This window comes from Eptesicus fuscus, chromosome 17, assembly GCF_027574615.1.
Source record: "Eptesicus fuscus isolate TK198812 chromosome 17, DD_ASM_mEF_20220401, whole genome shotgun sequence".
In the NCBI taxonomy this organism is placed as follows: Eukaryota; Metazoa; Chordata; class Mammalia; order Chiroptera; family Vespertilionidae; genus Eptesicus; species Eptesicus fuscus.
Window position 1 is genome coordinate 42,019,965 of NC_072489.1, and position 14,863 is coordinate 42,034,827.

The window sequence follows — 14,863 nt, forward strand, 5'->3', positions numbered from 1 at the left end:
ACAAATAAGGGCCTATTTAGCTAGAATCTGTCAAAGACCCATTGTTCCTGCCATCAGGGAGATTCCTTAGAGCCTAATTACTAAAACAAGGCGAGTAGGACCCCAATGTTTTAAATCGCCGTGAAAATCAGCAGAAACCAAACTATAGACATATGCAATAGACCTTCCCTCCGGGCCCCTTCATTCATGCGTCAAGTCAAGAACAGTTGACGCATTTCACCTCCCCTTTGGCAAGACAAACCCAATGAAACCATTTAACTTAAACGTTTTTTATTAGGAATCGGGATTGAGCTGCTTATCCCTCTCTAACAGTCGAGAGCAGGTCATCAGGCCCAGGATGGAGAGGTTGTCCAAGGGGCTGTGGTGTGCTTTGTTGCACTTGCTTAGGGCCTGGAAGGAAAGGCGGCGCATCGGAGGTTGGCAGTAGCTGGTGTTAGCCAAAACACCAACAGCCTGGGGAGAGCCTTCTACTTTCCTTCCAACTCCACTCAAGGCTGGAGAATGCCAGGAGACAGAGGATGCGGCTGGAGTGAGTAGGGCTCAGCAGTGTTGTCTGAACCCCCGGCTTCATTCAGTGCTACTTCGCTTGCCTGCCCTCCACTCTTCTTGCCGTTTAGTGATCAGGTATTTGAAGAACTCATACACAGACCATGCGATGGCTGTTGAGGGAATCTGGTAAATTACTCTAGCTTGCACCCCTCGGAAGTAGGCGGTCACCCCACCTACTTGATATACCGTCCTGAAGGCACTAGCCATGCCTGTAACATGTCCTGTGAAGTTTGAGTTCAAAGCCAGGGATTCCTGGGTGTTGAGCAGTGTTTTGCAAACGTCCAGTGGGGTTGTGACAGCGGCAGCTACAGCTCCTGCACAGGCTCCGGAGACAACATGGGAGCTGGGGTTGTATCGTCTCTGGGGGTTAAAGTGCTCCTGCAGGAATTCATAGGTCATGAAGTGAATGGCTTGGAAGGGAACGTTCATGGTCAGCTGGGTGGTGTAGCTGCGGTAAAAGGCTCCGGCCCCTTCATTTTGCCACACTGCCCGTACACAGTCTGTCACCCGGTGGTAAGGTGAGTTGTACATCTGCATCCTTTGCTTGACCACTGGCAATGCCATCAACGAGAAGGAAGAAACGGCGACACCAACCAACCGGTGAGCAAGTGTCCAGATTCAGAGTCCCAAGGGAGCAGATCAGCCAATGGAATGGAGACAGAAAAAAATATGAGTGAGCTGTCAGCCTGATAGGTTCCCCTTCTTTGAGAGAAGGGTTTGCAAAAAGCCCAAAAATAATGGATCCACTTTCAGCAGGATTAAAACCAGCTAAATAACACCTAATATAGAGGGTTTCCTTGAAATAGGTACTTACCTGTCATTATATCATGATTATGTTACTTTTTTCTAACTCCCGAAACAAGAAATGACTTGGTGGCAATGAACACAGTGAATCCTCATGTACTAAGAGCACCTAACTCCTACCACATGAGGATGGTTATACCTCCCACAGGAGAAGAGTACTAACAAAAAGAAAACAAAATTCCTAGCCAAGAGTGTGGCTTCAGTTTCCAAATATGTATCTTCTGCTCCTTCAGGTAGACTACATGGTGTGAGCTCTGTGGATCTTCACTTTAGTTTTGGCCCTTTGCACACCATGGCCTTGCCCAGACAGGCAAAGAACTATAAGTTAAGGAACATGGCAATTATACTATCCCTTCATATTTGTTTGAGTACCTCATCATCCAACTAAAATGCCAAGATCCAAGCCACAGTGCAGGGACTGAACTCTACAATTCACCCTTTCATTCCTATCTCAATGATCTTTATTCCAACAAGGCAGTATTTTCAAATGTCAAAATCCATCTTGATCTCTTTGAAGAAAAGTGAAATAACCTGCTAATGTTTCAGATGAGATCAATTCCACTACAAAGGGGACTTCCAAGAAGGCCCAGAAACAGGCCAAGTAGAGCCATATCTTTTTTTTTCCAAGAAAGCCCTAAAGATGAATTAAATCTCAATGTATATGTTACCAGTCCAAGGGGCTCTTCCTAAATTCGGACATGGATGGAGCACCCTCTAGTGGTAAGATAAGGTAACACGGCAGGATTGCACACCAAAACTCGGGTGTTTCTCAGCTTTCTTCTACAAACCAGAAATAGATGCAGATGCAGGTGCCCACAGAGGGAAAGTTTGAGAAATTATTACCTTCAGCTGGATTCATGGCTGCATCATGAAGTAATGTAGCTACACACCCGGCTGCACCTGCAAAGGAGAAAACAACTGCCACATGTAAGGTCTGGAGAGGGCGACTGACTCACTGAGGCTCAGAGTTAAGGGAAGTGGCTGTGCTAAACCACAGTGGGGTGAGGGAATGCTAAGAGCCAGTTCAAAAGATGGGAACCTACTGCTCCTAAGTTCCTGTTCTGAGAAATGAAGGTATTTGTTCCCACCAACTTAGTAAGGTCACCAATGTACATTCCACATCTGGAATATTAAGGGCAGGAAGAATCAAAGAAAACAGCCCAGATTTTATCAATAAAGATTCCAAGAATAGGCCCTGGCCAGGTAGCTCAGTTGGTTAGAGCACTGTCCCGATACGCCAAGGTTGGGTGCTCAATCCCTGATCAGGGCACATACAAGAATCAACCAATGAATGCATTAATAACCAATGAATGCATCAAATTGATTTTTCTCTCTCTCTGAAGTCAGTTTTTAAACTTTCTTAAAAAATTATGGTTCCAAGAATAAATTCACTTCATGCCCCAAATAGGAAGCAAATACACTGCTGCCAAGGAATGCCAGCACATCAACTGCCTTCAATGGGGGGAGTCCATGAGGGGCAGGTGGCCAGATCTTCACCAAAGAATCTGACCTTCTATCCTTATGCCCCTATGCAGCCCAACCTGCCTCCAAATCTTAACATCTGTCCATCTACCTTTCTTCAAGTCCTCAACTACCATATTCCTTGCCCTCTGCTCTCTACACTCAATTTGGTTTTTGGACAATCCTCAATCTCCAGGCTGCTACTGGAGATTCCCTTACTTCCATAACCCCAACCCTCTGGTTTCTCCATACAAAAGTCCCTTGGTCCCACCCCCATTCCCTTGTTGAGGTCTTGTCATGTCCTCAATGACAAAAACTGCCACTAGTCAGTTGGGATCCTGAAAAGGTGAAGCGAAGAGCTGGGGCTCCATTAGTGTCTTCCTTGGGTGGCTGGGTCACCTCCGATCCTGCTGAGGAGCAGGACACCACCCGACTACCAAGAAATATACAACGGGGCAGTTCAGTGTGTGTCTCCATATTACCAGGGCATTAGAAGTTGATGCCAGGGAGATGATGAGAGGAAAGAGTCAAGCTGGTAGGTAAGGGAGGATATTGTAACCCTTTGTTGAGGTGCCCCAAAGGAGGGGTGGGGTTGAAGCGGCCGGTTGTCTGAGAACATCAGGTTTGGAAGTCCCTCCCCTATAATCTGGCCTACCCCAGCCCAAAGCTTCAGCTCCAAACCATGCTGAGACTGGAAAGCATTGATAGCAGCAAAGCCCACAGAGTTGGGAAAATGGGGGAACCAGCACAGGAAGGCTCAATACCATTGGCAATATGGCTATTGCCCCCAGGATGGATTACATCACTCAATGTCTTTTTTAATTTTTCGTAGCAGGCAAAATAGAGGGCATGGGCAGGCCCTGCGCCTGTTGCTGTGACATTCAGGCCCCGCATGGGCCTCCACAGGCCCTCGGTTCTTATAATCCTCCAGAGAGCCTCCAACACATTGCGATAGCGGGCTGCTGGGTCAGGCTGTAGGCTCTGCATTCGGGTCTGAAATTACAGAAAGAAGAAGTGCAATGTCAGTAATGCCAAGTTCTCGCTCAACCTCAACTCTCAGGGCACATACAAGAATCAACCCTTGTTGGCACATACAATCAACTCTCAGGGCACATACAAGAATCATTATGCAGACCTTCTTCGTAGCATCAGGCCAGCGGGCAGGAGTGATACCTGGCATCCAGTTTTGCTTGCTTCCAAATTTAATATCCAATCTTTCTAACCGTTGGACCTTACCTTCTCTAGTCATTTATGACCCTAAGAACAGAATAACATTATTTTCCCCGAGAATATCACCCCTTGGTAAGTGTCCTGGAACTCCAAAATGATTCACAGCCCCAGCAACAAATATCAAGCCTGTGTTTCAGAAGGTGCTTTTGTGCCTTAATAACTCAGGCTAAGAACTCTTTGCAAATGGATTCTAAAGTCAGGTATTTATTGTCTACACATACTTGATGCATTTCTGAAGATGGATCGTAGGCCTCCTTCCTGACCAAATACTACACTGACTAATGAGATGATGATGGCTCATCTTTTGATAAAACTGGGATTTGATCATCTGACTTTTTCACAGTGTTTGGCATTGGCAGCTGGGTCTGTAAGATCAAGTCTTGGCAAAAGTAGCATTCCTAATAGATACTGCTCTAATTTCCTGGGAAGAAAGTTTACCCTGAAACGATAAAGTTGGAAATCAACCTAGTCTCTAAAATTGAAGAGGCTTCCAGAATTCTAATCTAAATAGACCAAATCCCCAAACTGACATCAATGAATAAAGTCAGTCTCTGTAAAATATAATCTTTGGAACCTCTAGAGCAGTGGTTCTCAACCTTTCTAATGCCGCGACCCTTTAATACAGTTCCTCATGTTGTGGTGACCCCCAACCATAAAATTATTTTCGTTGCTACTTCATAACTGTAATTTTGCTACTGTTAATGAATCGTAATGTAAATATCTGTGTTTTCCGATGGTCTTAGGCGACCCTGCTAGCGGTTCTCAACCTGTGTAGAGCCTAAGACCATCGAAAACACAGATATTTACATTATGATTCATTAACAGTAGCAAAATTACAGTTATGAAGTAGCAACGAAAATAATTTTATGGTCGGGGGTCACCACAACATGAGGAACTGTATTAAAGGGTCGCGGCATTAGAAAGGTTGAGAACCACTGCTCTAGAGGTTCCAAAGATTGGAATGAAAGTTTATGGTAAATACTTTATTTTTTTTTTTAACTTCCGTTACATGTAATACCATGAATGAATCCAACGAACATAATGTTAAATGAAATAAGTCAGACACAAGAATGTATACTGTATGATTCCATTTACCAGTATATGAGTGTCAATGTACCAGTAAAAAATGCCCGAGCTTGTAGAGAATTTTTATAAGAGTTTATTTGAGCCAAACTGACAACATATGCCAGGGAAGGGAGCAAGATATCAAATGTTCCCAGTAGTCACTTTGTATGACATTCCTTGGCAAAGTTTTATTAAAATTTGGGAAATTAATCTTATTTGAAACACTTCCCAAAGAGGAAGTTTCTCTGAAAGTTGTGTCTCTCAATGAAGATCTCTTTTCTATTAATCCATTTCAAGATTAAGATGGCACAGGGACTCACAAAATATAAAATCAGTATCTAGTGCCTGGAACACAGTAGGCACCCAAAATGTGTTTGTTGAATGAATAAATGAAAGACTTAATGAATCTTAGCTATGTCTGCACCAGTTCAAAAAGTAGCAAATCAGCCACTAGTGAGCCAGTAGGGATAACTAAAGCCCAAGTACAGCTTAAATTCCTACTTCATTCTAATCACTGATTGAATCTGCATTTAAAAGCTTGAACCTTCCTGTTGGCCATCTGGAACCCAACACTAATGCCTTTTCTCAAGAGCATGGCAGAAAAGAAACTAACTGAATTAACAGAATCCAGATTAACAGGTTCTAGTTAGCCACAAACAATCCACATTCCTCTATATTATTCCTCTATTTTCACATTCCTCTATTTTCCTGCCTGCTACCAACAAAGAACTGGAAGCTTGAAAGATTAATTACTGGAAGTTTAATAAAAAATACACAGTATAACTTAACACATTTGTTTCCACTTCTCAAAAAAAAAAAAAGGAACTCTGATCCAATATAGGGTGTGCTTTCTGATCTTTCACCATCACCCAGGGGCATTAAACCTATCAGGTGAATTATTCAGAGAGACTGTAATTCTTTGTTGGCTATGGCTACTAATAGATAAATTGGGCCCAGTGGCTTAACAATTATGTGTTTCCAAAAATTTATTTGAAACTGATCTTGTGTAGGGAGAATGTTCAGAAATTGTACTGCTTAACTGGCGTCAATAGCATATTTAGGTAACCAGTTACTTTTAAAAATTATTTTTTATTGATTTCAGAGAGAGAGATAGAAACATTAATGATGATGAGAGAATCATTGATTGGCTGTCTCCTGCACACCCCACACTAGGGATCAAGCCTGCAACGCAGGCATGCGCCCTGACCAGGAACTGAACCATGAACTCCTGGTTCATAGGTCAGTGCTCAACCACCAAGCCACACTGGTGCCCTGGGCAGTTTTGAAAGGTCTGGCCTCAGAGACCTGGAACCCTTCACCCCCAAGAAACCTGGAGGTAAGTTACTCTGAATATTTTAAACACATCTAAACCTAACACACAATTCTAATTCAATGAAAGTAAGCCCTTGTAAAGAGGACACAGGCATAAGCTTGCCAATTAGAAAAATGAATATAGTTTCCCAAATGTGTGGGCCAATAAATCTCTATTTTGGGAAAAGATGAAATCTCTAAGAATTAATAGCCTTCAATATAAAAATCCCGGCTTTGAAGAAAAGCCAAACGAACTAGTAGGGAGATAAGTGGTTTGGTAAGACAAGCCACATTTGAGTCAGAAAGCCTGAGTTTAAGCCCCAGCTTAGCTAAAATGTGTGGTCTTGGATATGTCAACCTTTCTGAGCTTCAATATTAAACATAATATTGCACAGTCTATAGCATAAGACTAAGAATGGCTGGCTCATGGAGCTGTTGTGAGGATTCAAAGACTTAAGGTATGTAAAAGCCATTGGTAATTTATAAGGTATTAGAAATAGGCTTTTTATTATATTCAAATATGGTTCTCAGAAATATTAGTTCATATCTTAGAATTTGCAGATCATGGCAGTGTTGTAAATTGTGTATCATTCCACAAATATGCATGGGCAACTAACTGGTCCTTAACCACTAATAAATCAGGTCTAATTTAGTTGTTGTTTTTTTGTTTTGTTTTTCATTTTAAAGCTTCTCTGTGCCCTGGCTGATGTGGCTCAGTTGGTAGGAGTGTCATGCCATATGCTGAAAGATCTTGGGTTTGATTCCCAGTCAGGGCACAGATCTAGGTTGCAAGTTTGACCCCCGGCCTGTCCCAGGTCAGGGAGCATGTGGAAGGCAACTGATTGATATTTCTCTCTCACATTGATCCTTCTTTCTCTCTCTCTCTCTTTCCCTCCCTCCCTCCTTTCCCCTGTCTCTAAAAATCAATGAAAATGTCCTCAGGTGAGGATTAGTTTCTCTGTGGCTATAATTATATGTCCAGCTTTTAATCCGTGGGTCATGTTTAGGAACCAGCACTACTGTGAAATTCTGTGCTTTACTTGGTTCTGGAAATCTGCTTTTGAGAGCCTGTATGGAAGGCTTGGGAGTCACACTGGGTTCAAATCATGACTCTACCACTTAAATTATATGACCGTGGACAAGTTACTTCACTTGCCACCTTTTCTTCATCTGTAAAATATTGAAAATGGTGTCTACTTCAGGAAGTTGTTTCAACGATTAAATAAATAAATGAATATAAGGCATGTCAGATAGTGCTTGGCAAATAAGAACAGCTGCCATTTATTGAATATTTATTATTATTAGAAGCAAGAAAATTAAATACGCCAATGTTTCCATTTCTTAATCTCTCATCAAATGTGTACTGATACCCATTTACATCTGGAGTTTAGAAAAAATGCCCCTCTCACTTATGGGAGATTATTTGCTTCACTGCTTACAGAGCCAAAAAGCGGCACCTGGGTGACTGGTGGGTACTTTGCCAGGTGGTTTTGAGAAGTTCTGTCTGCTCTGAGTTGCAGAGCCTATCCCTATAAAGTCTGGTACTTGCCTCCCAGAAAAGGAAAAGTGGGATTTATCTGGGTTCTCAAACTACCCTATGACTATGGAAATAGTTGGCTGAATAATTACAAGGCCTAGCAAGGCTTAGCTGACTTCCCATGGCTCCTCCCAAGGATATGTTACGTGGACTTGACCCAGATAAATGGCTGGGGGTACACAGGCTTGCAAGGCAAGGAGCAATGTCAGCTTTCACTTGCTAATACTGTGGTTGCACCAGAGGCTCCAACACAGAGAACTGCCTCTAGCCTTAGGGTACGGTTGGGTGGCTCTTCTTCACCACCACTCATTCACGGTAAAGAGGAAGAAGAGCTGCCAGGGACGCGTGAACTGTGAAGCCTTTTCTGAAGAGGTTTGGATTTTACTTTCATGTCTGCACAAGTGTTTAACGTACTTACTGACACCAAATCCTACTGATCTCACCTAGTTCTTCCCTCTACTCATTTAAGTCCCAGCATTAATGACAAATGAAAATGATTCTTCTAAAGTAGTTTTTGTGTTTTTGAAGACTCTTGAGCATTTTTCTTCCAGATTAAAAAAATATTTCTTTTAATGTAGGGCATTGAGGCGTGACTATAATGTTGTATGACTAAGTTAAAAAAATTCTAAAACTTATGTAAATGAGTAAGAACTGTTCTTCAAAAATAACTGTAGTTACCTTGGAAGGCGAGAAGCGACTCCTGGCAATGCTGTGGTTATGCAAAACATTTCTGGAACTCTTCTGCAGAAGTGGTTCCCTCAATGGATTTCTCAGTCTAGGAGTTTATAGGTCTCCTGGCTTTTTGGTTCCACCTTATCTTTGACCCTAATCAGTATTACACATTTTGACCTCCCACCTTATCTGACATACTTGATTCTGAATGGTCTCGGTTACTAAAAATTCAATTCCATTTTGTCACAGGACAAAGATTTGCCCCATTAGATTTGCCTGCCCCAAATATTCTAGAGGCATTTCTAACAGAGGAATTTGTAAAATGTTTACAGCAACAATAGCATTATGTAAATACATGGAGTAAGTTGTAATATTTCTAAGTCAGTTACAATGCATTGTATTTTTCAAGTCATTAAATAACTTTCATTGCGTTCCTTGATCTAGTTTTCATTTGATACCTATCCTGAAACAGGGCACCGTAGACCCTGCTCTTCACTCACAGTCTAAGTATAGTGACGTTATTTTGCAGTTAGATCATATTAACTTTTGGATATACAGCATTGACAAGTCAGTCATTCAACCTAGCCTCTATTACATAAATGTATGAATCTTTTTCATTTGTAGTTATCCAATTTACATTTCAATATTGATAGAGTAATAACCATCTTCTTACTCCTCTCTGATGGATTTTACTGTTTACTTCTATTCCTCCCCATTGACAAGGGCATTTAAAATTCTAATGTCCACTTTCAGCCAAGGGCAGTCACCCTTTCAACTGGGTATGGCCCCTGTTAGGAGTTACCTTTGCAATGTACTAGAATCCTACTACCAACTCAATGTCATCCACAAAGCTGGTAAGCCCTTTCCCCATTTCCTCATCCACATTACTAATGAAAACATGAAACGGTTCTGGAACCAGGGAAAAGCAGAAGAGACAGACTGCATTTCTCAAATTGATACTCTCCTTTCGAATATATAACACTTTCCTTATTTGAGGCAAAAGCATGCATCAAAGAGCTGACAGGACATTGTTTGACTACACCCTGAACACGGAAAGGAGGCACCAGTCTCTGTCATATTTATTTCAAGAGACCCCCCTCAAGTTTACCAGTACTTCTCAATTTAGTTCCCAGTGTTTTTAGTGGTTGGTACCTTAGCTCATGCAAAACAAGAACTGTAAAGAATAACCCGTTTCCCCTCTCCACCCAGCTTTCTTCAGAAGGACCCGACTTCTGTATTCACTAATCAGCCTGCGTATTTCCCCCCAAATCATGCCCTCGAATTGAGCCCATATAATCTTCTTCACACGTACATCCTCTTTCTGATATCGTAATGCTTCCCTCCTAGGCCACTCTCCCCTTTTCGTCAACTCCAGGGGGCTCAAGAAATACACTGTCAGTTCCCACTCTCAGCTGGGAGCTGATGTGCTCCCGGCACAGCGTACACAGTCCTGGTCCCAGCTCCGTTCTCACGTTCAGGAAATAGGTGGGGCGGCACGCTGGCTGCACAGAGAAACCGAAACCTCTACCCCACGTTATTTCCAGCCTGGTATTCTGAATTACGACTGCTCAATAACTTCCAATCGCTCATTGGTTAGATTTACTAAGTAAACCTTTTATCCAGCTGAGAGATCCCAGGTTCTGATTCCTGCCCCGTCACTTTCGAGGGGAGACACAGCAAGGAGCTTGTAAAAAGCGCTGGCCAGAGAACCTCTCCAGCCACCAAGGGTCTGATTCATGCCAGTTGGCTTCACCGTAATCAAGTTAGTAGCACTTACCTGTGCTCATCCCATCCCACCCTATTCCTGTTCCATCCCAGCTGAGATCCAGGGCTTGGGCTGACAGATTTTCGTTTCCAGAGTCCCGATTCAGATCTCACTGACGGTTACAAATGGGTCCTGGTTCCTGGCTGGGGTCAAGTCCCAGCCGGGACCTTGCTTGCATGGAGTATCGGTCGAATTGTGTGCTGGTGGCAGAGCCAGGAAAGAACTCATGTCAGCTCCGGCTCTGGGCCTGGATCCTGGCTCCGGACTGGACCGAGGGGTCGGGTCAGCCCTAGGTGGGGGTTCGGAGCCGGTCCGAGTCTCACCTTGACGCAGTCGACAGGGTACATCACGCAGTGCTCCAGAATCCCTGCCACGGCGCCCGCCACCATGTGCGTGGTGACAGTGGCTCCAGCCGGCAGCGCCTCGTAGTCCGGGCCGGAGTCCGGATCCTGCCGCACCGGGGGCCTGCAGGCCCCGGCCTCCCCGCCGCCGGCCCCCCGGCCCACGCCCCGCTGCAACCACCCGTCCAGCAGCGCCGACTCCCCGGGGCTCCGCCCCGGCGCAGCCGCCGGCCCCCCCGCCACACCGCCAGCACCCCTCCCCTCTAGCTCCATCCACCCGGGGCAGCCACGGCGCCCACCCTCGCCGCCGCTGCCGCCGCCGCCCCCCGGCCCCGTTGCGTCGGCCTCAGGCGCGGCCCAGCGAGCCCCGGTCCTCCCGCTCCCGCGTAGCCCCGTGGACACGCCCCCCACCCGTCATTGGTGCGGCGGCCAAACTAGCCCCGCCCCTTTGGTTACGTAGAAAACTATGTCTGCGCTATTAGTGCAGGGGCCTGTCATTCTTCCGTCCGCAGGCGTGGCTCCCACCCCTTTCCCTTTGATCTTGGAAGCTTCTTGTTTATTGGCCGCTGATTGGCTGACATGTGAAACTTAAGGCTGAACTTTGAGAAGCTCAACCACCCTTGATACTTGGCCGCACCACGTCGGGCTCCGATTGGCTACAGAGAAGAGAGCGAAGCGCCCAGGGACACTAAGAGGCCGGGTTTCGGCCTCGGACCGGCGCCCGCGGAGCGCTCGGCGCTGCGGGTCGGGTCGCCTTGGGGAGCGGTGCCAGGCCCCAAGGTCAAACCGCTGACTGCTGCCGTTACGACCCGCGCTCGAGCGCCCGCCCCAAATCCCGAGGCGTGCGGTGTCCAGGCCGAGAGCTCTGTTCCCGCGGGATCTCCGATTAGCGAGGCGGAGCCGGCCCGAGCCGGGCATCCGCTGGCAGGGCTCGCGGATCTGTTCGGGAACCTGTTGCGACATGCGGGCGGGCGGCGGCCCTTTTAGACGCCGGTCGGGGCTGGAGTGCCGGCCCGGCTGGCCGCGCGGGAGCTCTCCCCGGAGGGCACGGCGCTCCTCAGGCCCCACCCAGCACCCCGCGCTGCGCTTGCACCCGAAGTAGCCCCGGAAACCCCACCGCTGCTGAATGAATGAGTTCTCCGGGTGCCCGCTGGCCAGGGGCCCAGCGCCCGGCGGAGAACTGGAGGCCGGGAAGAGAGATGTCGAAATGGGGCGGGATGGTTCTGAAATGTCAGCAGGTGGAGAGGCTGGGCTGGAGGCAGCGGCTCTAACGCAGCGGGGAAAGGACAGCCACCGTGGGAAGCTCGGACGCCCCGAGGTGACCTCCACCGCCTGGGGATGCTGGTCTTTGGTGAAAAGACCGCTCCCTCCCTCCAGCAGGGTCGGCTAAAGAACCGTGCCAGCCGTCCCAGCCTTGAGCACCGCCTCCTGGGCCGTGACTTTGCACCGAACCTGTGCAGGCTCTGTTGAGTAACACGGGCATTTCCCCCACCCCTCTCTCCCACATCGTCTGTCTCCGTGCACAAGCCTCCGTCCACACTGCTTCCCGCGGTCTTGGCTCCCTATTTTACTGGGCTGATGGTGTAATTGTATAGCTCTTCTTAGATAAGGAAGGGGTTTGCCTTTTTCTCTCTAACACGTAACCCTTCTCTGGGCCTCCGGGTTTTTGTTTTGTTTACAAAAAAAAAAAATAAATTTTTTTTAACTGGTCTATTATCTTCCTCTTAAGCAGTGGTTATTAACTTTTGAGTCTCGACCTTTTGGGCAATAATGAAGCTACAAATCCTCGTCTCCCCGCTCCCTCCCCCCGCCCCAAACATCTCCTACCTGTCATGCGCGCACAAAATTTTGCTTGTAACTTCTGAGTTTGCAGATTCTCTGAAAGTGACTTGTGGACCCCCAAGGGTCCCGTAATCTCCCATTCCCTTCTCCCTCTCCTTCCCCCACAGGCATGTACCCCCTAACTTCTAAGAGACTCCATGAGATTTGCAACCAGGGGAACCATGGGCAGTGAGGGCCCATCCGAGCTAACCCCTTGAACCTGTCTCCAAGGCCCCCTTTTTTCTGACTTTTCAGTGAGCCAAAGCAGCCCAGCCTAGTCTTTCCTGTTGCTTCTTCTACGCCCTTCCTTGTTTCACGGTCCTAAGGATATTTTTGCTGCCATCATGGACCCAATACCCTTTGGCTCAGTGGTTGCTGTATAGCCCTTCCCTTTGGATATCCCCATCCTCCAACCCCCTTTCCTTAAATTCAGTTTCCTTTACCATCTGAGAAGGCTATTTAGCTTACCCTCACATCGCCGACTTTGACCTTTCAGTGTCAACAGGCTTTACTCATGGGCTGGATGTGGGGTTGTGAGCAAGAGAGGGATTAAGAATAACTCCCTGCCCTGGCCGGTTTGGCTCTGTGGATAGAGCGTCGGCCTGCGGACTGAAGGGTCCCAGGTTCGATTCCGGTCAAGGGCATGTACCTTGGTTGCGGGCACATCCCCAGTGGGGGGTGTGCAGGAGGCAGCTGATCAGTGTTTCTAACTCTCTATCCCTCTCCCTTCCTCTCTGTAAAAAATCAATAAAATATATATAAAAAAAAAAAAAAAAGAATAACTCCCAACATTTTGGACCGAGCATCTGGCAGAATAGAGTGGGTTGTTTGTTCGTTTTACCCCTTTACTAACATAATGCATATCAAACAGTTTAATCTTTTCCAGCCTGGTAGTTGAGAGATAGTATTAAATGTAGTTCCCCCTCCCCCACGTTCGATTGTGAAAATTGTCAAACGTACAAAAAGTTGAAAGACTAGTACTCATTTCATATTGACTTAATAAAAGATATTAGCTCAAATAGTTGGATGTCCAGACATAAAATGAAATGCAGGTTTGGTTGGACTCAGTGGCTTAACCATGCATGTCATTAAGAATCTAGGGAGTGGAAGATGGGGAGAGAGGGGGAATTGCTCCCTCATACACTCTCTAAGAAAAGCAAACTTTTTATTTGCCCTAGTAAATGTCTCTTTGCCCTGGCCAGTTTGGCTCAGTGGATAGCGCATCAGCCTGCAGACTGAAGGGTCCCAGGTTCGATTCTGGTCAGGGGCATGTCCCTGGGTTGCAGGCTCCAGGGTGAGTAAAGGAAGCAACCAATCGATGTTTCTCTCACATTGATATTTCTCTCTGTCTTTCCCTCTCTCTGGGAATCAATGGAAAAATACCTTGGGTGAGGATTAAAAAAAAAAATGTTGAAAAAACAAACAAATAATAAAACAATTTTTTTAAATGTCTTTTTATCTGGAATTGAGCTACATGCCCACTCCTAAAAAAATAATTGTGTCCAAGGGATGGAATTTTGCCTCATATGTTAGGCCTGGCTTACATGTTCCACTCCTAGAAGCAGGGGTGGAGTCAGGATCCTCAAATGCTCAAGGCATCTTCCTCCCACCCAAATAAAATTAGAATGGATACCCAGAGGAGGGGATCAATAGCTTTCTCCTCATGCCTGGCTCCCAGGTACTAGGGACCTTTTAGAGTTTGCAATACTGCACCCTGCCTCCCCTGCCGGTGCCTCTAAAGTAAGGCCTTTCACTTCTCTGAATGACTATTATTTCCTGTGATCGTCAAGTTTTCTTTCTTCCTGGCTTTCTTTTTTTCACACATCAAGTATTTCTTATTGTACTAAATATTAGGGCTAGTTTAAGTTTAAACTTTTTTTTTTTTCAAATTTTCACTTATCCTACTTGTTAAGTCACCTCCCACAGTTGTTGTCATCTTTTTGCACTGCTATGCCTTCATTCCTCAAAGCACTCTAACACATGGCTGTAGTGTTATCAGCTTTTATTAAAGTTTTGGGGTCCTGGAGAGGATTATACCATAACACAGAACTCAAAATTGAACCCTAGATGTCTACACTATTATTTGAGATTTCTTTGACCACATTGTCTTGGGGACTGTGGGGATTTTAAAATATCTACATATTGTTGGATACTTCTCCCTTCAAAAGGTAGAGCCTAATTGCCTTCCCCTTAAATGTTGGCTGGGAGTTAGTGAACTGCTTTTAATAAATATTATGTGGCAGAAGTAAAGCTATGTGACTTTTTATTTCCATTGAGGCATTTTATTTGCACATATGGCTTACACCC

The 14,863-nt window shown here is 45.7% G+C and overlaps 1 protein-coding gene across 2 annotated transcripts; it reads right to left on the minus strand.

The window, feature by feature from the left end:
- Nucleotides 1-253: 253 nt before the first annotated feature.
- On the minus strand, nucleotides 254-11,115 carry SLC25A28 (solute carrier family 25 member 28). Of its 2 annotated transcripts, none has more exons than XM_008144170.3 (4): nucleotides 10,718-11,115; nucleotides 3,579-3,807; nucleotides 2,197-2,253; nucleotides 254-1,100 (listed from the first exon to the last, which is right to left on the minus strand). In XM_008144170.3, exons 1-4 carry the CDS (start codon nucleotides 11,006-11,008, stop codon nucleotides 568-570), a joined length of 1,110 nt encoding a protein of 369 aa, XP_008142392.1. In that variant the 5' UTR covers nucleotides 11,009-11,115; the 3' UTR covers nucleotides 254-567. The 2 variants fall into 2 exon arrangements, with proteins under 2 accessions (XP_008142392.1, XP_028004984.1); XM_028149183.2 differs by lacking the exon at nucleotides 10,718-11,115 and adding an exon at nucleotides 10,407-10,692.
- Between the last annotated feature and the right edge of the window lie 3,748 nt (nucleotides 11,116-14,863).